The sequence below is a fragment of the Polypterus senegalus genome, chromosome 2 (genome assembly GCF_016835505.1).
Source record: "Polypterus senegalus isolate Bchr_013 chromosome 2, ASM1683550v1, whole genome shotgun sequence".
Taxonomy (NCBI): domain Eukaryota; kingdom Metazoa; phylum Chordata; class Cladistia; order Polypteriformes; family Polypteridae; genus Polypterus; species Polypterus senegalus.
The window spans coordinates 108263207-108290894 of NC_053155.1; the positions used below are offsets into that span (position 1 = coordinate 108263207).

Here is a 27688-nt window from a genome sequence, read left to right on the forward strand (position 1 = left end):
TCAATTAATGCTCAGTGTATCTTTACTTCTTAAAACGTTAATGTTTTACTGTTTAATAACTTATAGACTACATTTTATTATTTTTCCCTTGCACTCAGTGACCAAAGCTATACACACACATATAGACACATACATATATATTGTGGTCCCCGGCCGGGGCTGGGGCCCGGCCGGGACGCCCAGGAGGACGAGAGGAGGGCTTGTGCCTCCTCCACACCGCGAGGGGGCGTCCGTCCTGGTTTTGTTGGGAGCCACGGGTCGAGGGCATGGAAGCCCTACCCTGTAGGGGCCCGTGGTTACCGCCAGGCGGCGCCGATGCGGTTGATCCCATGCAGTTGCCGGCGGAGCTGGAGCCGCGGGGCGCTGGAGGACGACAGGAGGGCTTGTGCCTCCTCTCGTCCTCCTGGGCGTCCGACCACAATATATATACACATATATGTGTGTATGTATGTATGTATGTGTATGTATATATATATATATATATATATGTATATATGATGTAGATAGGTATGTACTGTATATATATGTGTATATGTAGATATGTACAGTATATATGTATATATATGAAGATATGTATGTGTATATATGTATATATGTATGTATATATACTGTATATATATATATATAGACTCAAACCAGTTATAACAGCAGCAATGCAAGCTGTGAGAAAACACTAAAAAGGAGGCGTGTCAGACGTCGTGGTACATTTTCTGATGCAGCTAGACGAAAACAACTTCGTGACACTGCGGCCAAATACACAAAACAATTACTTTGACAATCATGTTACGTTATTTTCAAAATGTTTCCTTTTCTTTTTCTTCACTTCTTTAACACACTACTTCTCCGCTGCGAATCGCAGGTATTTTGCTAGTCTAATAAATAAAGCAGAGTCAATGTATGTTTGTTTGTCCACCATACAAATCTGCACCGGGCGTCCGATCACCACCAAACTGGGCACAGGGGTCCTTTGTGACCAGGAGAAGGTCATGGGGTAGGTTTGGTTGGGAAAAATGTTTGTTGTCAAGTGCAGGGCGCCTTTTCACCAACACTACATTCGGCACGCGTCCCCGTACTTAAGATGGCCGCACATTGCAACTGACGGTCACCGCTGCGCCATCTAGCGGCGGCTTTGGTCTCTGTGCGTGAAGAGGAAATGCCGTATAGATGTAAAACGTGAACGACCCAGTACGCGTGACCGGCTGACACACCCGCGTTTCTGCACGTCACACTCCCACACGCACTGATAGTGCTGTACGAATATGAGAGGGAAGAGAATTCCCAAGTTGACGAGCACTATGAGAGACGCTCGAGCTCCCATAGCACACAGTTTGATGTGTGGGACAGAAACTCGAGCTGCAGATGACGATCTGAGTGAGTGAGAGGAGTGTAAGTCTGTAAGAGATCAGTGAGGTTGTGGAGAGCTTTAAATGTTAAGAGCAGTATTTTGTATTGTATTCTGTAGTTAACAGGGAGCCGGTGAAGTTGAGAGACAATAGGTGGGATGTGTTCAGTGGATTTAGAACAGCAGGTTATTATCCTGGCAGCACAATTCTGAAGAGGTTGTAAGCAATGGATAAGTTTTTGTGGGATGCCAGATAGAATAGCATTACAGTAATCTATACATGAGGTGACTCGGGCATTAAGCAATACTTAAGTACTGTGTTGCGTAAGAACAGAACGTCTAGAAATGTTTCGGAGATGGAAGAAGGCCGTCCGAGAAATGTTACTTATATGGGAGGAATTATTTAATAATAATAATTATTATTATTATTTAATAATTGCCATTATTAGTGTATAAATGGATATAAATAATTGCATTTAAATGATTCACCAAAATCTGTTGTATGTAAATGATGCTGTTTTAAACGTTATTGCTTTTTCATCAGAAACCCTGGTTTCCACATCGTCTACCTGTATTAGTTTAAATGGCACTTTTGCCACTCGCAATAGGGCGGACGCGCTGACGTATCGTATCGACTAGGCAACACAGTGAATGTGGCGTCTATCTATATATGTCTATGCTTAAAAAGACAGCATTCTTCCCCCGCTGTGCGTCGCTCTTTACCCATATTTTTTTAAATTGTCAAGACCTGGCAGAAGTGTCCAATTATGAGAAGGCAGAATGCTTTGATCATGTGAAGGGGAACTGCCGTATGGATGTAAAACGTGAACAACCCAGTAAGCGTGATCAGCTGACACACCCACGTTTCCACGGGTCACACTCCCACACGCACTGATAGTGCTGTATTTCATTCGCCAACGTCCATTATTATAGCAGCATGTTTGAACAGAGACTCGCCTTAAAAAGACAGCATCCTTTCCCACCATTTTCCCCACACGCAGCAGCGGTTGTAGTCATCTTCTCTCTATAGTTACCATCGCCAACATCTGTTAGATGGCAGCACGGTTCAACATAGACGCTCCTTACAAACAGAGCACCCCTCCCCACCATTTTTCCTTATATGGTTTCAGTGCTACTCTTTCTCACTGGCTTTCTGTATTTGTGGTGCTATTTCCTCGCTTTTCGACTTACAGTACGATTTCAGTGTTGCTCTTTCTAACTGAGTGGTGCTATTTGTTTGCTTTCCGACGTATTGTAAATAAGGTAAATTCCTCTCACTGTGGTGCTTATTCCATACGTAATGCCATGTAACACATTATAATTGTCCCGCTTTTCCCTAATATACCCATGCCACCAAAAAGAAGACGTAGAATTGGAAGGTCCACTCCACACCACACAGAATCCAGAGTGGAGGCACTTACAATAAAATGCCCCTCAGAAAATTATTTGTTCTATTTCTATGTTCTGTTTCTTTCATTTGGGACATTCACCGATTACAGATTCCCGGGCGACATATATATATATATATATATATATATATATATATATATATATATATATATATATATATATATATATATATATATATATATATATATAGGTCTGATTAAAATATGATTATTCGGGTGGTTACCTGCCAGTTAACACTTGTGGTTGCTTGGTCAGTTAGCACATATCCACCACACCCTCTCAGCTGCAAGAAGCAGATCATAGACATGCCATATAGTACTCATCAAATAAAAGAGAACACAACACATGTTTCACCCTAACTGGGGTTTGTCAGCTTTGTTTCCCCCTGCGGGGATCGAACCTTGGATGTCGGCACCTGAGGGAATGGTGAAGATTGGATTATTACATCTATAGATCTGATCACAATCTGATTATTTGGGTGGCTACTTGAAAGGTAAAAGTTGTGGTTGGCCGGCCAATAGGCAAACATCACCCATGCCCTCTCAGCAGTGAGTAATCTGAAAGATTATAGACATTCCATATAGTACCTGTCAACGATAACAACACAACAATGTATATATATATATATATATATATATATATATATGCTTTATAGTACCTGTCAAATAATACAAAAAGTACGCAACACCTGTTTCACCCTAATTGGGACTCAACAGGTGTAGACACCTTTGCTTCCCTTTTTGCCCCAATTAGGGCAAAACATGTGTGGTGTACTCTTTGTACTATACAGCATATATATATCATTGTGTTTGGGCTTCTGAACTGCATAAAAAGACAGGTATGTGCTTGCAAAACACACTTTATTCTTGAACTTGAAATAACAGTATCAGAGTCTTTTTAAGGTAGACTGCAAATGCGATAAACTTTACTCATTTGACTCCAGTTGTCTCTTCATGGAAATTGAAAGAATGCAAAGGAATCACCAACAGTGCTAATTAGATCTGTGAACAATATACAGGACAGCACACTTATCTGAGTAGTGAACCGAAATATTATGTAAGCAACCTGACTTTAAAGCTTCCTAAAAGTGTGAGATATGAGTTTATATGCTGCCGCTTTAGCCATCTGCAGTTGATCCTGCACAGGTAAATTCTAAGCCACCTGAAAATGTGTTTTTTTTCTGTATTTGCTAGCTGTTTGAAAATCTGTTTCTGTGTACTTGAACCAGCCTCAGAGAATGAAATTGCAGAGTGACTACTCACGCCCTACCACTCTGCTTCATTCAATATTACATGGCTGTCACTGAATGAACCATCTAGTGATTATGAAATACATGTCCTTTTGCCCATACAGCCATTATAATAATGAAACACTTCAATAACCCACTTTATTGCAAGACATTCCTTTTCAAAGGTAGAATAATTACTTAGTTAAATAATGGGATGTAGAAAACCTGAGACAGCACAGACCCCAAACAGGCGTTGGTGTCTGTTTGAAGGATAAATCTTAAGTAAAGTCCAGATTTCACAAAGCATGGCAAAAAAAAAAAAGAGTGGCTTTCAAATCAGTAAGACATTACTGCAATATTTACATCTTTTCAGTTAAAGGAGCAGCTCTACTAGACGAAATTAGGAATAAAATGTCTATAACAGCTTGCCATGCCCAAATCAACATCAACCTACTTCTGTGTCTCCGGCTGCAAATACATGAGTGCCTTCTCAATCGTTTTCATTTCTAGTTTAATTAGCCCCTCAATTCATCTGCTGTATGTAGGCAGAACACTAAATGAGAATTAACAGAGTCGTAGAACAACTAGTGGGAAGTCATATCTTTCCAGTTAGGTAGTTAACTCTATATCATTGAACTGGACTTTTACTGCAAGTAAAATGCATACCTTACATGGATAATTGATTATGTCCACAAATTTTAAAAGACATTTTAGTCCAGTCATACTTCAGTCACATTAATAAGCTTCTTTAAATAATTTTCATAATTGTTCTCATGTGGAATTATCTACATGTCATCTTCTTCCTTATCACTGTCATAAAGCAGTTTGGTTGTTGAAAACAGTAAAAGGTCAGTGCTGAGCTTAGTTTCGGATTTATAAGGTTATGGAATGCCTAGTCCTTAGGATGGTTTTGATTTTGCCATAATTAATCTTCAAAATACACAGTAGATGGTTTATAGGGTTGTTACCCTATGTTTTGTATAATAGCAAATTCATTTAAAACTATATACAAAATAAACCATACTTTTAAATTAACATTAAATAAAGCTAAGAAAAGAAAAGTAATTTAAACCCTTCAAAGTATAATTTAAAACATATGATAACAATGCAGCTGCAAATACGGGTGTGTAAACTAGAAGCCAAGATATTTAAACAATATAATTTTAAGATGAAAAAGGCGATGAACCCTGTTTAAAATTGCCAAAGAAAATAACACAAAAGCCAGGGAAAAGCAGCTCATGCACTGTGTGCAGATGTGCCTCTTTAAATACAGTGGAGTTCAGAAATGTTTTGCTTTTTGAATCAGAAAAAAACAGGTCAAAGCCTCAATTTGTACTTAGGTTTGTGGTCTATGCAACCTGTGCCTAACTTAATACAAAGACGGAATATTACACGTTTCTCGTAACAACACCATAGCTTACAGTTTGAAAACAATATGGTCTTGTACCCTGCAAATGTAGCGTATTTGTAAAGATACAACGCATACCGCAAAAGTGTAACATGAAGAGCCACTCTGTAGGAAGTGGTGGAATACAGAAACAACCGAAAAGGATTCAGGAGGAAGTACATCTCACAGTGAAAAAAAAACCCTCATTTTTCATGACATCCTGGAGCTGATAACAGAGAGCAACAGTAACTGTGTAGCAGAGGGAAAAAGAGGACCTACATTCTATTATGCAATCCTGCTTGACTTCATCCATGTGCAATAACTATGGGCACACATAAGGCCATTGAAACAAGGTAAAGATGCTCAAACAGTCACTTTTGTTTTCTCAGTCTTGCGTGTTCTTTTCAATGTTGCAACAGGGAGATGTTCTCCACTGGCTGGCCAAACAAATATAAAGGGGAAAAGAGGATGAAACACTAATTTGGGGGGACATTTCTGAATTTGGAAATGCCTCTTATCTAATGTTGATAGCTTTTAACTGTATACCCATTTGATCTGCGAGAACTAAACCAGTGCTGCCCCTAATCAAACTGGGGCATGGAGCGAAACCTTCTTGGGGCCCAGTACACAATACCCTGTACCTTCCTTTGGTTCACTACATTAATATTTCTTATAACAGCCTTAATTCGAACGATAAATATATAAATTAATGATAAGTAAATAAAGGAGCACACATCGTAAAGTTAACTATAACTTTTACCTTCAAATACTTTTTTTAAATAATTAAAACTTGAAACTGAATGTTTAAAGGTTTCTTCAGTCTTTTGTTGCATATCACAACAGCTCATATTTACATTTTCTGAAGGCAAAGTCATCTATGAGGTCATCACATGACAGCTTCTGTTCGAGGTCTGAGTTGATGCTGATGATAGACTAGCTGCTTATATGTTCCCGTTACATGGATGACTTCACATATGTCTTGATGAGCTAAAGTTCTGAAAAACTTAACGTAACTGGAAAGATTGTTGCAATCCAGAGGGCAACCCATAGACTTAGTCTTCAATGGTATTTAATGGCAACAATAAATAAATTGGTTTGTTTCTTTTATAAATGAAGGTCTAATTAGTAATAATATAAATAATGGTCCAAGATTTCAGTCTTGACGTTACTCTTGTTTACTTGATACAAGTGATACAACAAAAACAATTTTATTACTACTACTACCACTACTACTACTACTAATATAAAATATAACTACTATTACTACTACTAATATATACTGTAAAATACTACTACTAATTATAATCATAAAATAAAAACATGCTTAATAAACTTACTTAATGGTGTAAATACATGGTCAAAGTGAAACTGAATATTTAGATATTTTAAAAAAATTAACATCTGAATGAATCACAAAATCTCATTTTGTCCTTCCAACGAGAGCAGACACCAATAAGGCATTAACTAAATCAGTAATGTGAGACACCATTAAAATCAATCAACAATTGAAGTTAATTCGAGCTGCATTTAGTATGTCAAAGTTCCTTGTGTGGTGCTTTTCCTCAGTTCAGCCAATAACTAGCTAGTAAGCAGAACAGCCTGTGTGTTGGGGAAATTTATAAATGTGCCCTCAATCCAACAACACTCAGAGCACTTAATATGTCAACTAAAATTAGCAGTCTTTAAAAACGTGTACAGCTCCTATGGTCTATGAGGTGGTAATAATCTGCAACAATGTGTCAGCTAGATACTGTAACATCAGATAATAGCTGTTAAACAATCAGTGAGTCACTCATTTTCCAACCCGCTATATCCTAACACAGGGTCACGGGGGTCTGCTGGAGCCAGTCCCAGCCAGCACAGGGTGCAAGGTAGGAACAAACCCCAGGCAGGACGCCAGCCCGCTGCAGGACACACACACAAACCAAGCACACACTAGGGACAATTTAGGATCGCCATTGCACCTAACCTGCATGTCTTTGGACAGTGGGAGGACACTCATGCAGACACGGGGAGAACATACAAACTCCACACAGGGAGGACCCAGGAAGCGAACCCAGGTCTCCATACTGCGAGGCAGCATCATTACTACTGCGCCACCATGCTACCCATCTGTTAAACAGTTGATATTAGAACTTTTATGTATAATGCTACTCCATTACTCCAGTAAACTGGTAGATTTAGTGTAGTGGCAATTGATGTAACAACAGGTACTTACAGGAAGTTTGACAAATTCATATTTTTAAACACAGCTGCAAGAGCAGCACGCACTGATTCTTCATGCTTTCGTAATTTTATCTTTCTGTTCTCCTGACTCTTGCTGACTTGAAGCCATCTCTCTGCTGATTAATGAAAAGTTATCACAACAAGCGACTGTCAGAAACATTAATTTGACAATTCATGAAATAGCAATAACTCCAATAGAGTCAAGCTGCAGATCTTTAGGGCTCTGCTCCACTTGGGATATTGTCGGTTTACATTATACTTCAGTGATGTTATGCGGTTACACTATTGTTAAGATTAGGGTTGTGGGGAAGAGTTATCTGACTCAAGTCAAGCAAACCAAGCGACAAAAATGTGCAATCCAATTGACTGTCCAGCGGAGCTCCTGAATGGCAGAGATCTGTGAACCCTCAACTGGGCCCCCACATCAGCCCTCTGATCACAGGCCTCACACACAGAGTTTGATTGGCATATGGGAAGAGGTGGCTATGCACTAATTGATTATTAATCATAATAGCGATATTTTGTTTAAGTTATTTGCAGGAGGATTTGTTAATACGTTGCATGTAATCAACATCAGAAAATCATTTGCATGTTGTAAACTACTGCTTACAAGCTACAGCGCAACAAGATGCCAAAGCAGTAAATGTAGGATGAGCTCTGAGCTGTAGCTCCGACAGTGCTGTATCATGCATTATATTGTATTGTAGACCATTTAGAGACAGTAAGACAAATAGGCAACTGTGTTTGCTACAATCCCTCCCAATTCCTTTAATCCCTCAAAATTATTAACATAAATGCACTTCCAAAGAACACAAAGTTGAAAGTAGTAGGTAAAGGCCATTAAGTTTCTTGATATTTATGGATCTGCATAGTTCTGTTCAACACTTCCATCTTTCAGTGCATTTATACCACTCATGTTCTTTATATTAATGCCCTTTTGAAAGGAAGGGAAAGTTTTTGAGGTATTTGTTCACTGACAACATATGAAGAATGTTGTGGCGTTCAAAGGTGTTTCCAGCATAGAGTACATATTATCACTTTTTGAAAGGAACAAAGCCTTTCTGAATAAAGCAGCTGGGGGACAATTTTTGGTTCAATAAGAAGTAGCTACAAAAGAAGGAATCACTTAATATGAAGAACGCATTTAGTAGAGGAGGTAAATACACATGGAGTACTTTTTAATGTATCCAGTGTTTGTGCTCTTTAATGCCTCTTGAATTATGGAGCCTTATTCCTACAGGGTAGGGGAAATAAAGTTATTTAGTTTTTAATAGAGAAGGCTACATGGGGACCTAATCCAGGTATTCCAAATTTTAATTGGCATTACTAGAGTTGATCCAGTCTAATTCTTTCATTTAAAGGGTGACTCAAGCACTTGAGGACAATTGTGGATGTTAAGAAAAGGTCTAGGCAGCATTTTTTTTTACATTAACAGATGCGGGAATCTGAAACAAATTACTAAGTCACATCATTTAAAAAATATCTATGAACTACAAGGACAATTTAGCCATTAGTTAAGGTTCTTGGACTAAGTTGGCTTTTCTTATTTGTCTTTCTTATGTTTTAGGTTCTTTGAGAGTCAGTGTTTATGTTTATGCTTAAGCAAAGACTGACACCCTATCCAATGTTCATTTCTGGAAATATTTGTTCTGGCATACGTTTGCATTTGTCAGCTTAGGACAAAGTGATTAAAAAAACTAGTTGGAGTAAACTCACTTTTTAAGGCATAAAACAGTAACATATGTTAAATATTGTATTGTTTGATCTTCATTTTCCGATATACTTAAACTGCATCAGTATTTCTGCATATACTGTAACTAGACTACAGGGTGATTATTTTTGTCCACAACACCCAAATGTCACAAATCATAAAACAGATAAGAAACTTTTTAAACAGTGCAACTAAACTTTTCTCAACTAAAACCCTCCACTTGTGTCCTTGACTCAGTCTCAATCGGATTTTTCAAGGAAATCTCGGATGTCCTAATTGATAGTGCATTTAACATGGTGAACCCATCATTAGATGTGGCGGTCTTCCCAGAAAACTTAAAGACTGCAGTTATTAAACTCCTGCTTAAGAAAAACAATCTTGACTCCTGATGACTTTAGATCTATTTCTAACCTGCATTTTTGAAGTTAAATTCTAGAAAAGGTTTTTCAGCAATTAAATGACTATTTAAATAAACATTCTGTTTTTGATAAATTACAGACAGCTTTTAGAACAAATCACAGGACAAACACTGCCCTGCTTAATGTAGTAAACTGCTTATAGGTTAATGCAGACAGAGACTACATATCTGTTCTTGTTCTACTAGACCTCTGCTTAGCTTTTGACACTACAAACGACAGTACTTTAATAAATTGTCTTGCTCAGTGGGTGGGCCTGTCTGGCAGTGTCTTGAATTCAGTTTTATTTAACAAATAGAAAATACTTTTTTAGTTGTGGTAATTGTAGTTCACAAATCCACAATATTATATCTGGTGTACCACAAGGATCTATTCTGGGCCCACTGTTATTTTCAAACTATCTGCTTCCATTAGATCAGATTATCTCAAAACAGTAGGTGAACTACCACAGCTATGCAGATGACATGCAGCTTTACCTACATGCAGCTTGTATTGTGGAATGGATGAGTAGAAATTTCCCCAAGATAAATAAGAAAAAATCTGAAATTTTAGTTGTTAGTAAAAACAAAAGAAATGAGGGTAATAGAAATAAACTGAAGGCAAAAACAAGTCAAGGAAGAAGTAAAGAATTTAGGTGGACTTATTTAAATCGTACATTAACTAGATTTTGAGAAATTAATTCACATTTTTGTTTTTATTTAGTTAGATTACTGTAACACACTTCTGTCTACGTAAGGAAGACACCAGTTGGTTGCAGTTAGTCCAGAATGCCACAGCAAAAATACTACCCAGAAAAAGAAAATCTGAGCACATCCCACAGTTATCCATGTCTTTTACAATTCACTTTAAAATAATACTAATGGTATATAAAGCTTTAAGCAATCTTCATTCTTCCTATAGTTTGGAATGCCTATTTCCCTAAACTCCAAGTCGTAACCTTAGATCTTCTAATAGTGATGTGTTTATTATTCCAAGAGCCAGGCATAAAAGAAGTGGTGAGGTAGCCTTCTGCTGTTAAGCACCAAAAATCTTGAATACCTTACCAACTGAGTTATGCCAGGCTAACACTGTGGATCATTATAAAAAAACTAAAAACCCTCCATTTTACTTGGTCTTCTTGTAACTACAACTTAGTTCTACCCTTATTAAAACCTGTAATATGCATCAAATTATCATACTCTTTAAGGAACCAGCAATCTTTAATAATCTTTCCTTTTTTCTGTTTTCTTATCTGGTTCTTCCATGGTGGTGTTCGGAGCCACTACCACCTAAACAAAATCCTGTGCAACTAACTGTGATGTTTGAATATAAGCAGATACCCCAGCCTGACACAAGACCCACTGCGTCAAATTCTGTAGATGCAGCCCTAAAATAAACCAATAAAGAACAACTTAAGAATATTTATTTTGGGGTAAAATGCCCAGTGGGGGGCTGCCCAGTCTTTTGGCCTGCACCCCTAAATTTTTTTATTTATTTATTCACTTACATATTTTTATATGCCTTATATTTTTTTATGTCCACCCTGGCCAATAGACCCTATCATCAGTTCATCATTTAGAGACTAAAATTCTATATTGAAGAACTCATTTTTCTCTTAACTATATATTTGTCTTAAGTAAGCGTCCATTATTTTTGTATACTATTTAAGCATTATTTTCCTTGTGTAATTTTAATTTGCTTTGCTTTGTAATTACTTCTTTCGACATTGTTTAAGGCATTTTGGGCTACATCACGTGTAGGAAAATGTGTTACAGAAATAAATGTTGTACAGTCTTTCAGCAGAAAATAAAGGCTTAGAATTTCAACAAGTTGCAGCATTAAAGTTACTGTGCATAACCTTACGGGGTACTCCATTTCAAAGTGGTGCAATATGGGGTGTTTAAGTATCATGGCTAGCAAGCTAATGCCAAATATGTGGCTGTTTATTTAAGGAAATGGTCTGTTACATCCTCTGGCATGTGGGCAGCACACTAATGAGGGAATTAGTGCCATCCTAAAGTCTGTTTTTTCATGAATGTAATTAATTCTGGATCAAAAAATACTTGTGAGTCTTAAGAAAAAGGTCTCCGTGAGTACAATTAATGACTATGGCATTTGTCCCTCTTTAGTTAATTCAAGACTTATTCAAATTGAAACAATAAAATAAAATTTAGAGTTGATGGATTAATAGACTCATTAAGCTTCATTTGAGTTTATTAGTAGTAAAACAGATGTGGCGTTAGGTGTGGGATGCATAAATGTAAATATGGGTATGGGGAGGGCAGATGTTACATTTTCATAAGTGAAGAGCGTTACGTAAGCACTGAACTCTTGTTCTCATTCTAAGGCACAAAATACTTTTTAGTGTGATTAATATTAGAGTTTATAATGATGATTAAATGCCAGTGCTTAATATTTTCCACAGTAATGTCCTTACCAGCTGGAGTGTGGATGACCTGCCTCTGCTTTCACCATAATCCTGATTTGAATTAATAATATGGCACACATGTGTGGTTTTCGTGCTTCATTCTAAGCACTTCTCATTGACCCAGAAAGTAATACTGTTAATTTCAATTCACGTACAATACAGGTCATGCACAAAAATAAAAAAGATAGAAAAAGTCATGCACTTATAAACACATAATAAGGAATGCAGAAGCTAGTATGCCATAAACAGAACTGTTGATGCAGAAACATTTTATTTTTCTCAGTAGTTTATAATATGATGGAATAATCTTGGTAGTTAAACAAGAAAAGCATATACTAATAGAAATATGATGCAAAAATTATTGACATTTTTAAACTAGAAATAAAATGCAAAAACATTTAAATAAAAAGAATGGGTCATTCTGGCTCATTGCATCCATGTACTTGCTGAAACATATTTTTATTGAAGTATTGATTATAACCAAACAAAACTTATAACCTTATTTTTCATCGTTTCTGTAACAAGGTAACAAATAATTTTAAAATGAAACACACATGAATTATTTTTAGCAAAAGTGAAATGAGCACACTCTTTATTTTGAAGTTTGTAGTCAGATGGAGCCAGTTATATATACAGATTATTTAGTATTGAACTCTTTGGCCTGATCTCAGCTAAAGTGACTTTAACCATAAATAAATATGCTTCAGTGGAATTTTTCTTAACAAAAACATCAACAACAATTTAATTTTTGTATAGCCCCCAAATCACACAAGGAATGTCTCAATGCGCTTTAACAGGCTCTGTTTTTTTTTTTTTGTTTTTTGACAAAAGCCTTGACTCTCTAAGAAGACAAGAAAATTCTCCAAAAACAAAATCTTGTCGAAAAAAAAAATGGAAGAGATCTTTCGAAAGGCAATTCAGAAAGAGACCCCCTTCGAGGTAGGATAGGTGTGCAATTGGTGTCAAAAACTGGGATCAATACAACACACAAAACAGGAATACAAGTAATCCCTTTCACAGAGCTAGATGTCCAATCTGTCATTGCCACCTCAGAAATACAATACAAAGGGCTTCAAAGTTCTGTGGATGCATAGTTCAGTGATAAACACTGTCTGCAAGTAGCTAACTTAAGATCTGCACGTTCTTATCAGTAGAAGAAAAAGTAAATAATTTTGAAAATGTCATGTGTATCATAGAATACCCTGAAGATCATCATTAAGAAAAGAGTAAACTGGGGCACCACCAGGACAATATCAAAATGTCCCTCCAAAGCAAAGGACCAGGCAAGGAGATAGTACAGCTACCAAGAGGCCAATGGTAACCTTAATGAAGCAGTTATTGGAATCTCTTTATATATTGCAGAGAACACATGACATGATTATAAGATAACATGCAACCTCATATAAACTTTGTAAGAACGCACATTCATTCTCTCAAAACCAAGTCAGTTATGATCTGATGAGATCAAGTTAGAGCTTTATTTCTTAATTCCTTAAGATACTGTATATTAAGTGCCAATCCAACACTGCTCACTGTATAAACAGCATAGTACCTACTGTTAAGCATGCAAGTGGCAGAATCATCCTATGGGACTGCTTCTTTTTAGTGGGAACAGGTGTTCAGATCATGGTGAACTGGAAAATACAAGTTACTGTATTTCGGTGCAAAACCTACAGTTCAACTGCCTGAAACCTGACTCTAAAGAATGGCTTTCAAGACAACAGCAACTTGAAGCACACAGCTAATCCAACCAAGGGATGATTTAAAAAAAAAGAAGATGAATGTTCTGGAATGGTCTGATCTGAGCCCAATCCTTAACTGTATAACAAATACACTTTCTCACTTAATAAGAACTAAGCAGAGGCATTCCAAACAGAATCTGAGTGGGCTTTTGCACTCTTCTGAAAAGAGTGGAAGAATATTGCAAAATTCCTGCTGCCGTCAGACATAATGGTTGCGCTCATATTGTGTACACACCTATTTTTTCTTTTACATAGATATTGTTGATTACCAGATAATGATTGTATTTAAAATATCATAAAGACCAATAAAATGTCATTTTAATTAAAAAGAGAACAAACCTCTGGCATGATTTGTTTTATTTCAATACAAGCTGAATTAATAGAATATGTTGACTTTTGATATGAACTGTATATGGATGCAATGAATATTATTATTTATTATATTTTATTCAAGTGTTATTGCATTTTTTACATTTTATAATTACAAAAATGTTTGTTTCATTTGATATAATTAGTGTAAATGCTAATGTAAATGCAAACCTGAAATTTGATTGAGGATGTGTTGAATTTTAAAATCCACTGTATGTTCCCTGCCTAATTATTATTTCAGAATACCAATGGCACGTTGAGGGTGCATAATCTGCTTCCTTAGCCCCAGTCAGTTGGCTGACTTTGTTTCACCTGTCCAAAATATGCAGCAAATGTCTCCAACATGCCATACAAGCTGTAAAAACTGGACGAAAGGGTCCAACGAGTGTCTGTATGCAAACATTAATTTGTGAAATTGAATTCCCTGAAGTCCTTTAAAAATAAATGATAGACGCACTGTGGGAGAGAGAGAGTTATTCGTTACTGCTTATAAAAATCCTATAGCTTAACATATCTTATATTCTGTCTGACTTTAATAAATGGTTACCATCACTTTAATGTGATTCTCAACCTGGTACCACCAACATCTGCAGTCCTGCAAACAAAACGTCTGACAGAGTTTGCTGCCTTTTAATTCAGTCACTTAAGCACACATTAGAAACATTTTTTATATATGGCTTTACTGATAAAGTAGTGCTGAAAATACAGCATATAACATCTTTGATACTGTACACATAATAGTGAAAAAATGTAAAAAAAAAAAAATCTGAGATGGCAAATACTAGTAGCACTTCTCTTTTCAGAAAAAGCAGACATACTTTTACAGGATATAATAGCTTTCAGGGTTAGCATCAATGAAGAAACTTTACAAACCAGATAATAAAAAGCTGTATGCCACTAAACACACAGACTCTCACTGTTCTCCTTCACAAATTAATACTACTCATCTGCAAAGAAGATCAATGAATATTCAGGCAAAATGTTTATCCTGCTGTTAACTTCCAGTCTGGCTGCTTTGTCTTTAGGACAAGGGGGAGAGTGGGCTGACATTTACAGCAAGCTGAATACTCCTTCAAGAGGTTACCCTGCCAAATTTAGCATTTCCGTGGAAACCAAAATGTAAAATGAACTCTTGTTGTTTATTAGCTGCCCTGTTTCTTGAATGTTAATTTTAAGTAAAAAAAAAATCTTTCTGAATATACGTGCTTTTTGACATGGTTCTTTGCTAATGTCATGACCCTCTTACTAGCATCTGCTGTATGAAGAATCTATTTCCCATAATACAAGCCTCTGGCATTAAAATTTGATATGCACTCTACTGTGCAAGCCAACCTACTGTTGATGCATCAGAGCAAAATATAAATTTGAATCAAGCATTCAAACTTTTGTAATAAATGCAGCTCAAATGCTAGCATAGGAAAATATTAAATGGCACCAAAATGAAAACTATAAATATAAGTTAATAATAATAATAATAATAATAATAATCAGCGGTGGGTTGGCACCCTGCCCAGGATTGGTTCCTGCCCTGTGCCCTGTGTTGGCTGGGATTGGCTCCAGCAGACCCCCGTGACCCTGTGTTTGGATTCAGCGGGTTGGACAATGGATGGATGGATGGATGGATAATAATAAGAATAATAATAAATATTTAAATTAAATGTATCCATTGTCACAGATACTGTCATTCCAGACAGTATCACTGATTTCTCACACAGCTGGGGTGCCTTTATAATGGAAGGATATGGATGGTTGGACATCCCAGCCAGTTTGTTTGCTGGCCAGGAGGCCATATGAGTGGATGGACATTGGGAGACTGCCTCATGGGGCTATATATTTCCCCAATACTATGGGTGGTGAAGCTATCTGGTGAAGCGACTAGTTGTACACTCGCAGGACAAGATGGGAATTGTAGTCCTGCTAGGCAGCTCTGCTGAGGTACTTGGCTGCCATCATGGGGAGCTGCTAAGAAATAACTTTCCACAATTAAAAAAGTTCAGCCTGACCCAGAAGTGCTTCCTAGTTGTAATATTGTCACACCAGAACTACTCCCAGGTCCAACATAAAAAGGCCACTTCACTGCACCCAGGTTTGAGTTTGGAACTGGGAGAGGAACTTGACAACACTCATCTGGGAGGAGTGGAAGATCAAAAAAAAGATAAAAAGAAAATAAAAAATTGGATTACTCTGTTGAGCTTGTGGAAAAGAAGACTGTTAAAGGTACTTTGTTTGATAACAGTACTTCTTTTGAACCAGGGACTGGTGTCTGTGAAGTTATGTCAAGGGTTTGGGGTCACACCATTCAACATGATTTCACAGTCTGATTCATATAGTAAAGGATTCTGGGGAGGCAGTCAAGCAACAACTGACATAAAAGAACAGCCAACTCTGCCTGGTATATTACACACACATTAAACACCTGATACCTATGGTATATTCAATTGAACCAGACCAATTCAGAGTTGCCAAGGAGCTTGCCATCATATCTTTAGACCACAGCAAACCCCAAAGGAAACCCATGCAATTGCACAGAGAATATGAAAGCTTACCCCACAGTGTACTCTAGCTGGGAATGGAACTGGAGTTCAAATGCTGAAAAGCATCGAAACAACCCACTAAAGCACTAAACAAGTGGAATTACAATGTTCATAAATATTAAAGCAAATTAAAGGAAACCACGCATTAGTGAGTAGGGTCAAGTGGTATTAGCTTACTGTAGTTCAATATATGTTGCATTATCATTTACTCATACAATGTTACCATTGTTATAGTTAATTACTGTATGATTATAAAATGTGTATTATATGAAAGCATCTAGGTATAGAGTTTACACTCTGTTATTTAAAAAGTTTAGTCTAGAAGAACTGGCCCAATTTTGATGACAACACATAAATAAAAAGGTGACACATGAATAAGAAACAAGTCCAAATCACTGCAAGGAACACTGCTGTATTTCAGAACAGAACCACAACCAAGGAATATTTAAGCTTTTAATGCAAGCAACTCTGTAGTGACTAGAAATCATTTGCTGTTGATGCAGAAGATGTATCCAATGGCTTATCCAAACAAGCATCATACAATTTCTCCTGGTGGTAATAACCTACACAGGTTTTATAGTGAGCTCTAGTTGGTGTCCCAGAATTGCTTTTTCTTTATCATTCTTTTTTATTTAGGAAACATCTTTACTTATGACAGCTGTCCCACAAATGCTATACTGGTGAGATGTCTATGGACATGACCAGGGATGGGTGTTCCCAGAATATGGCAACCATAGACAGGCTAACATTTCTTTTTCCCAAAAAATTGCATCAGGTTAGCCTGCCAGAAAAGATTTTAAGATGGTTAAATGTATCTCTTCAAAATATCAGTGTATCTCAGCAGGAAATATGTTCACAGACCTGTGTTGTGGCCATGTGTCATTCTAGAAATGTTGTTTAGGTTGTAACATTATCTGTATCATCAGCTAATTATGATAATTACTTGATGCCAGACCACATTAGTTTACACCACTTGAATCCAGTACTGCTTCCAAAAAAAAAAAGCTGACAATGATGCCAGACGTTGAAACTGACACTGTGTATGGAGTTCCAATTCTTTAAGTCACTCCACATTGTCAAAGGCATTAATTAGTAAAAGGTGCCACAACTCTTCAAAGAGTGAAAGGCATCATTATCGGCAATATTATAGCTTTTCACACAATATGGCTTGTTTATGATGTTGCTTTGGCTCTGCCAAATCTTTCCCAACAGGACTGAGAGGTTTCCTGCAAACACTGTCATCAGATGCATCCTATTGTTACATCAACAACATTTGGGCTATATACTGTCCTAAGAATACCTGCCCTGAATAATACTAGTCATTCAGTCCCATTAGACTTCCTCATTTGTTTTTTTAACTGTGTCAGGTACCCCAGTGTAACACGTTTGGTGTGCTGTAGTATTTGTAAAATGGCACACTAAGGTCACCATGATTTGACCCTGCTTGGTTATAGCGGCTTCCTAGTGGCAGTAAGTGTAACAAGTATACAAGTCCAATAATTTGAAAAATTGGTCATACTGATTCCACAATTTTAATGTTAATTAGAGCACCAGTTCTGAATCCAAGATCAGGTCACTATCTGTGTGAAGCCTAGTATCAAATGCACAAGTATAATGCATTCGTTATGGGGTCCAACTTTAAGGGAGGATGGAATGGAACAGAGAATCGTGAAATGGAAAAGTAAAAAAAAGTAAGAAAAGTAGCCTCCAAGTAAGCCCCATCTCTTCTTGTCTTCCACCACATAAACACAAAGTCCTTGTCAGTTAAAGATCAAGAAGCCTCAATCCACTAATATGGTGACATACACCCCTTTTTTCTGATATCTTTAGTTTTTCCTTTTAAAAGGAAGTTACCATTACTACCCCAAAGCTTTTCATAATTTTTCATCTCTTGTATTTCACACTGGATTTTTAGCAGGTTCTCTGGTCTCCTCATGCATACCAAACACATTCAAATACTTTTAAATGGTATGTCGTAAATGGGACATTTTAAGTGAGTGTTGGAAAGGGTGTCAGTGTTTGCTTCAATGGACGGGTGGCCTGTCTGAGATTAGGTTCTCTCCTGCGCCCAACACTAATGAGAATCTTGCTACCTTGTGAATTTCTAATTGAGTAAGCGGGGTCAGAAAATAGATAGATGAATGGATATATTTGGCAATGTGTACAACACTCTGTGCTTGTTAATGAGAGGTTCTCTATATAAGTAAATTGAATTGAACAGGAAATGATGCAGAAAATTGTATAAAATGAAGCAATTGAGCAAAGGCATACATTTCCACATGGTGGATTTGCAGATTGTGAATAATTAAAACAAACTCAGGACACTTCAACTTTATGTGTTGTTAAAAGAAGCAATCTGGCACCTTTATAAATCATAAAATATAAAAAAAAATTATTAATAAAGTCTAAGGCGCATTTTCTGAAATGTGACTGATATTTTTTCGCAGAAATGATACAGTTGATTAATTTTGGCCTGAGAATAGTGAAACAAAGTAGTCAATGATGGTCCATCAATTCTTGGTCTGGACTCACTGTTCATGTAGAGTTTGTATGTGTATTTGTTTTATTAATTAATCTGTTTTCTTCCATACCCCAAAGATATGTGCATTAGTTGTCTTGGCATCTCAAACTTGACTCAATATGTGTGTGTGTGTTTACCCAATGGAGACCTGGCCCTAGTATTGGTTTCTAACTTGTGGAAGTGCCAGGTTTCTTTTCCTACAGCAAGCAAAACATTAATCTTCAACAAAAAGTTGAAAATCCTTTTGGTTGTTATTTAGAAATTGAACTGACAGTTAGTATGGGTAAAACAAATCCTCCCAAATGAATGAATGTATGTAGAAGCTTAAGCAGAGAGTTAAGTCTCAATTTCAAGCCAGTTTCTTTTCTTCAAAGTGTAGCCATTACTAAATACTATCGTGTTTGAAGTGTTTTCCATGAATTCTTTTATTTATTCCACCCAGCATTTTTCTTAACATAATTGTTGTACTGTACTGGATTCCAGCTGTTTGGGGATCTCTCTTCCTGATTCCGCCCATGACATTATGGTGCTAAATAAGTCAGGTTCTTGTGTGAGCCTTGATACACTGTCTTAATGCTTTATTCGTCTGTGTTCAATTACATTTATTTGAAATCATACTCACATGCATAGCCCTTAATTAGAAGATACATCTCTGCTGCCTTTGGTTAGTGCAATTTAAATACCTAATCGAACATCAGATTGAGTTGGTAAACTCAATAACATGTGGCGTTCCATTTAAAGAAACATAAAATCATAAAAATCTGCCTAATTGTCGGCGGAAAGACAGACCACTTACCAATCTTCTTCTTTCTTCTTCTACTGTATTCAGCAGTTGAGCGAACTCTTTGAAAGACTGAGCTGAAAAAAAATGCACAAGATTTGACACATTTTCTCAAATAAGAAAATAATATTCCTCAAGCATTAATAGAAATATGGAGTTAATATCACACAGTGCCACCTAAATAAAACTTATTATATAACTTATTAGCACATTTTCCATTGTGAGAAAAATGTGTTCTTTTGGGCATATTATATTAACCTAATTAGTTTGAAGCATTACTTTCCAAGTTCATATTTTTGTCATTCTTTTTCATTTAGCTCATTTTAAGCTGAATTTCATCTCTACCAGAATCTTACAGAGCCTGCTAAATTCTATTAAACTAAATGGAGGAGAGAAGTCCAAGCAACATTTTTAAATTTGTGTGCTTGGTGTGTGGGTGTGTGTGTGTGTGTGTGCCCTGCGGTGGGCTGGCGCCCTGCCCGGTGTTTGTTTCCTGCTTTGCGCCCTGTGTTGACTAGGATTGGCTCCAGCAGACCCCCCGTGACCCTGTAGTTAGGATATAGCGGGTTAGATAATGGATGGATGGATGGAAGTGACACTATAATTTGTTTAAATGTGTTGGTATATTTTAATTTGTTGAAATCCTAAAAACTACCAAGTGGGTAATTGTAAAATTAATTATTTATATTTCCTATTATTAAATAGGCCTTCTATTTCTGCTAAAATTCTTCTTCAAAACCATTGGTCTCCACTTTTAGAAAATGCACAGTATCTTATGATGTCAATAAAGACACATAGAACAACCAGATGGTAGAAGATCACAGTAGAAGACATTTTTCTAAGTCATGTCATTTTCTAATCCAGACCAGGGTCATCTGGGGTGCTGCAACCTATCCCAGCTAGCACAGAGTGCAAGGGAGGAACAAATCCTGGACAAGCCACCAGTCCATCACAGGGAGAACACACACACACACACACACAGATCCAAACATCAAACACAAATTGGGGCCAATTTAGCATCGCCAGTTCATCTAACCAACATGTCTTTGGCCAGGCATGGAGGAGACCATGCAAACGCAATGGTGGAACGACCCAAGACACAAGCCCTGGTCTCCTTATTCTGAGGCAGTGCTGCTACCACTGTGTTACCACGCCACCCTCTCAATTTTCTATGTAATTTTTTTTTTTTTTTGCTTATGTTGCTTATCTTTACAAAAGAGGCAGAAGGGCAATGTTACATTTTAATTTGAAATTGCTCACTGATATAATAGTTTGGAAAATTAGTGATCTTTCTTTTGTAATGTTTTATATTGATAACATACTAATATATTGACAAATACATGTGTATAACCAGAGATACAAATATTCATCAGGGAATCTAAAAACCCTGACAATCTGAAGCATCTCATAACAAAAATTCTCATGTGGGAGGACAAGGAAGGTATAACCCGGGCTACTTAGTGGATGACTGATTTGCACAAACAACATCCATAACTGCTGTTAAAAGGAAATCTGCATGCTTAAGAATATTGTACATCCATATATTACTTCTCTTAAAGACCACAACTGTGAGATATATGAGGAGCGTTGAGAGAAATGTTCTAGCCAGATAAAAAGAGGTGCTTCATTCATGTTTGCTGTTTAAATCTCTATATAAACTAAATACTGTACTAAAGGTTGTCTGTCTGTCACACAAAAAGTCTCGATTGACTGGGCTTTGAACCTTTATCTTGGTCTTAATTGATAGCATATGACGTGACACATGTAACACGGACTAAGAACTGGTGGACCAGGCTACCCACATAATTGACTTTTGGGTCCTTCTCATGACAAGCAGTGGCACAGACCCCAGCTGACAGGAAACATAGCCATTGAGAACAGGAGAAGAACCATTGTAACCTCTGGTCACATTGAAGCACATTGCACTGGCCAAATGATTGTTTTCATCATAAGTAAAAGTCCTTCACTCCAAGCACAACAGAAAGTCATACACAACCAAGGAATTAGAGGTGCGGACTTCCTCTGCCATGTTATTGGGTTTCAGGTGAATGACGGCACACAGGCACGTAACATGGCTGCCACAAAAACAATGGATACGCAAGCAAGCATAATGTCTGTCAGGAACAGAGCCACAACAACATTGGCTGGCTGGGAAGGACATTGCAGCAACCTCAATGGAGTGGCCTGGAGTGCTGTGTTTCATGGAGGTGGTTCTTTGAGGGCAACAGGTCCAAGAATTACTAATTAAATTAACAACAGGTTTAGAAGACAAGCATTGCATGGCTGTCGTGTGTCACTTGGTATGCCTCTTAGCTTAAATCGTAGCTAAAAGCATAAAATACATTTATGCATCCTACCTTCAATGTTGTGAATATGCTTATTTCATTATGAGGTCATAAGGTAAAGTAAAACAAAAGTCCAACTTTCTTTCACCTGCTGTCTTCCTCACTTCTTTCCACCAAGAACATTTTTGCCCTCCTACTTTTCCAAACTCTAAGCTTATCTGCTCCTCTGCCATTACATAAATTCAAGCTGTAGGAATGACTTATGCAGGTCTGGCAATGATTGTTATAGTTGGTACAACAAAATATTATTGGCCTCTGTTGGTTCCTCTGACCACTGCAACACTAAGTCTTCATTCATAGGCAGCTTCTGGCCTACCCTGATTAAAAGGGCAATATGCCATTCAAGTGGAAGGAGGTGCTGCAACCTAATTAGCTATAATAGTAAAAACAACAACCTCTTCCTGGTGTCCTCCTATATCAAAGCAACATATTTCCAATTATTTAATCCTAAGAAAATATGTTGTCGGCTATTGGCTGGAAGGTGACCTTCAGCCAAGCTTTTGTGGTTTCTCTATATTATCCTGGAGAAAGAATAATTGCTTCCTCACAGGTTTTGCTTCATTTTTTCCACTGCATTGGTACTTAAACAAAGAAAGCTGTACATAAAGTGTATATCTAGGGTGTGTGTCACATATCACAATGTTATGTTATTATTACAGTCTGTACAGTGAATTGGAAATAATTATTCTGGTCACACAAAAACGCTGTATACTATATAGTATAAATAACTGTTGGATAATGGATGGATGGAACTCACATATGAGAATCACTGTCACTTCAGTACATTCTTTACACAATGTTTGTAGCCTACTTGTGTAGCTGCCAACTAAAAGGGTAATAGGGTTTTTTTTTTCTTTCCTGTCCTTCTGCAAACTAATCATTAGAGTTCAAGCAAAGAAAAGCAGCTAAGGAACTTAATATTCATCTCTGGCTTATTCAATTGACAATGGATTGAGCTACTTCCTTGCTAATGAAACTTTAGACTTATGTCTCTGAAATTGTTCTCCCAAAACCCAAAAGGAATTGGTAATGCTTGACACACACTAACTCACATAACAGGCCCATCTACATTCAAAAGGAGATTTGTTTTGAAAAGCTCTTAATTTAATTTCCATAAGCATAACTAAGTGATGTCCAAAGCAATGCTTTATTTGTTTTGTTCTCTTGGTTTTGGACACACTTCTTGTTTTCTCTGCTCAATGATCAAATAAATGTGAATCAACTAGCTGCATTAAGGTAAAGATTTTTTAAAACCTTTTGCAAGACATGCTACATGAATGAAAAATAAACCTATGCTGAAAATGTCTTGCAAGATATGCAGTATGAAAAATGGACCAAATGACCCTTTAAGTAATATAATCTTGAGCGCTATACTGTACTGCAGTATTTTTGGTTTCCAAATGACCTCCTTTGCCCTATTATTTGAAGAAAGAAAAATTAAATTAAACAGTGCTAGGTATGCCCTGTCCTTAGCTGATTTCCTGCCTTGTTCCAAGTGCTATGGGGATAGGTGCCTGCACTTATGACGCTGAACTGGATGAAATCATTTTGATGATGGATGGACTTTTTTCTATTTTTTTTTTCCTAATTGGACTATAAAATCATTTGTCGTATCATCTCAACTTGATTGTATAGTATGCAAAGTTATTTTCATCAAATAAAATAAATACAAATTTGAAAAAAAGATAATGGGTGGATGAAATGTCAAATGAGCATCTTTTGACCAGATTAGCTTTCTTCAGCAAATGAGCTTTCGTGTTTACCACACAATAAAAATAAATTTAAATAGTATTTTTATTCCTATTTTTTTCCTGGTGTTAAAGCAGGAGAAAAATATGAATGCAAAATAATTAAAAGTTTAAAAAAGAACAACACGTGTAAACTAGTATATTGAAATGTTTGCGTTCATACGGTATCATGCAAAAGTGGCATGGTAGACTCCTGGGCTATACTTCCACCCCAGCCACCGTCAGCATGGAATTTCCATGTTCATGAATTACCTCCATGTCCTCCAGATTCCTACAGTATTCCAAAGATATGTGTGGAACTGCTGCCTCTAAATTGTTATTGAATGAATGAAAATAGGTGTGTTGGTGTGCCTGTATACACCAGGTTTAAACTGCAAACAAGACTACAGTAGTTCCTGCCTTACATTCGAAACTTATGTGATATATTTTGGTTTTCCACAAACCTACAACTTGAAAAAAACTGAACCAGGATAAAGAAAAATTGGAAATTTGTAAAAAAATAAATGAGAAAAAACATGATCATCCAGGATGATCTCAGTTTCTATGTACTATGTCAGCAGAGCTTGATTTTAAATATGAAACACTATGTAATGCTGGGACAATAGGCATCTAGACTTGCCATGTTTTGATAGAATATTCAGGAAGGAGTGGAAAAGCTGTTGTCTTCTGAAGTGACATTGAATTTTTGTTGAGAGTTGGAAAGCAAGAGTGACCTGCTCCCCAGCAGGAGGATTAAGAGCGGCCAAAGTAAAAGAAAGAATGGATTTTAGTGGGGATTAGTGTTTATATTATATGAGAAGTAAACAATTGTCTAGGCATAAGAAAGAGATACTGTCTTGGAATATATGTGTGTGTGTGTATATATACTATATACTGTATAAGCTTATATATTCAGGTGTATCAAAGTGTACACAATGCATGTGCAGTTTTTCAGACACAGCAGACCATAGTTTACCAATAATTTGGACTCCACTGCTGCTTTCAGTTGTGTTCACTACGGCACTGCCCTGAAATTACGGAAATTAAATTATTTTCAGCGTCATATATTGCTATGGCATGTGTTTGGGTGTGAAGTCACAGAGGCGAGTTTATGAAAATTTTTGCGGTCTGTTCTTTGTTTACTTAAATTTAAGCTCACTTTAATCTCATCTTATTTTAATTTTGCACAAATCATTTTCTTCTTTGCCATTTTTTTATCTTTGCCTGTTGAACAACTTATAATATGACTTGACTTTCCCTTTGGTTTTATCAATAACACTTTAGTTTAGATATTTATTATTAACAGTCTTGATTCTACAGAACAAATTATAAACTTTGTTAATCTTTATATATATAAAATCCAACATCTATTTGTCTGTATGTCTGTCCACTTTTCACGAGAGAACTACTTAACAGATTTAGATCAGGTTTTTTTTCTATAATTTGCTTGAACATTCCAGTTGGCTTCTGCGATTTCTCTAATTGTGATATGTATCATAGTTTGCTTGGGGTAACAATTTATTTGCGCAAATCCGAAAGACACGCAGCAGGCCTTGAAGATGGGGTCGGGGCCCTCCTCACTCACACACCTTACCTATGCTTAGCTAGTGAACAAGAGAACGACTTAATGGGTTTAGACCGGGGTTTTTTTATAATTTGCTTGAACATTCCAGTTGATTATGTGACTTTTCTCATCACGCTAAGAATCATAGTTGCAGGAGTGATATATTCACACTAATCCGAGACAGAGGCTGCAGGCTGAGGGGAGGGGGAAGCATGACGTTAGGAGTAGGGAGCCGGGCAGGGCCGTCTTCACTGTCCGGTTTCACTACTACACGGGCAGAGCCGTGGGGGATGGCTAGTATGATATAAAACAATGTAAAATCATGCTACCCTATCTGAAGTCTTACAATGTTTGACGTTAATTGCATAATTAATAAACTGTTTATAGACTGTTTGTAGCTGGTTTATAGTGGACACCTAAAATAAAGTGTGACTTGCTTTTTTAGTAAAACCAACTCTTCCTGTCTGAATTCCTGTCTGCCTGTCTCACAAATAAAAACAAGAAAGAAGTATTAATAGCCTTTCCTCTCTCTCTTTTCTCTCTCTCTCTCTCAGACTCACTTTAATAAAAGCATTACAGTACACCACATATATACAATAACTTTGTCCATCCAAAAACAATTTTTATATAGATAAGACAAACACTGTCTGCATTAATTATACCATTTTATGGATGGGATGCTAAATTTGTGTAGATGAGCAAAAACAAAATTGAACTGCTTTTTATGGGATCTCCAGTTTAGCTACTTCACAGTAAATTATAGCTTCTTCAAACATATCCAAATGTCCTCTGTCACAAGCTTTAAAGTCATATTTAGGACCACTATAAAAATTAAATACTGTATTTCTGCTGTATTGAAAACTTTCTATCATCTGTGTAAGAGTACAATACTACAGTACCTCTCTTCTAGAAATGCTATGACACCTTCATTACCTCTTGATAACTGCAATTATCTTTTAATGGCTTTCCTACGCAGTGTATTAACAGATAATAACATGCTGCTGCCAGAGCCTTAACTGGGACCAAATAAAATTAATAAATCATCACTCAAATGGTTCAAGCACACTGATTTCAAATTATCTTTAAAAACTCTGTTACTTACAAAGCTGTAAATTCCATCAACATAGAATAGCACTGTCACTGCTTGTAACATATAATTTCTTTCGACGGATATGATTTTCTGATGCTGGTAATTCCAAACCCCGATTTTTGCAACTTTGAGTGAGCTAATGTAAATGCAGATTTAGGCTTTGAGGCTCTCTTACTAGGCTGATTGATAGGTTCTTGACAGTTATAATTTCACATTGTGCCTGAAAATATTCCTGTTCTCTAATGTTCTTTAAAAGGCTGTACATGCGTATAGCTCTCACCCTGACTGAAGATGAAGAACAATTTAAGACAAGTGCTCTGCCCAGAGCTGGTTCCTACTTGTGCCTAGTGCTGTTGGAAAAGACTCAGTACCACCTTGATCTTGGATTACATTGAAATGGTTTGAAAATATTATGCACTCTTACATATTGCATTGGGTTCTACTTTTTTCCAAAGTCTACACTTTCCTAAACTATTCTATGTCTTCTGTGTTAATATTGTGATGTTTATCCACACATTTACAAATTCATTCACACATTCATTCAATTCAGTTTATTTTCCCTATATATTTCCGGAGATTTGTAGGCTCTCCCTATTGTTTCACATCCTCTAGTCTTGCTTTGAGGACCTCTTACTAGGTTGATTCATAGCTTTTTGTCAGTTATAATTTCAGCACTGTGCCTGAAAATATTCCTGTTCTCTGGAGAGCTTTAAAAGCACTGTACATGCACATAGCTTGACTGAAGTTAAGGAGTCAAACAAAGAACAATTTGGAGTCAAGTGCCCAGCAGTTAGGCTAAACTCCGACTCAATACTACATACTGTACATACATAACCACCTTGAATGGAAGGTAGAGGAAGTTGTGCATGTGTGGAAAACATCCAGATG

General features: G+C 36.8%; 1 protein-coding gene across 2 annotated transcripts in view; it reads right to left on the minus strand.

Moving 5' to 3' along the window:
• arhgap42a (Rho GTPase activating protein 42a) overlaps positions 1-27688 on the minus strand; it is a 415782-nt gene that overhangs the window by 232084 nt on the left and 156010 nt on the right. The window contains exon 3 of one of the 2 annotated variants that reach the window (XM_039744345.1): positions 20090-20151. The exons of the other annotated variant lie outside the window; for it this stretch is intronic. Within the exon in view, the coding sequence (XP_039600279.1) occupies positions 20090-20151 (62 nt within the window). The remainder of the gene's footprint in view (positions 1-20089; positions 20152-27688) is intronic. 2 annotated transcript variants of the gene reach the window in all.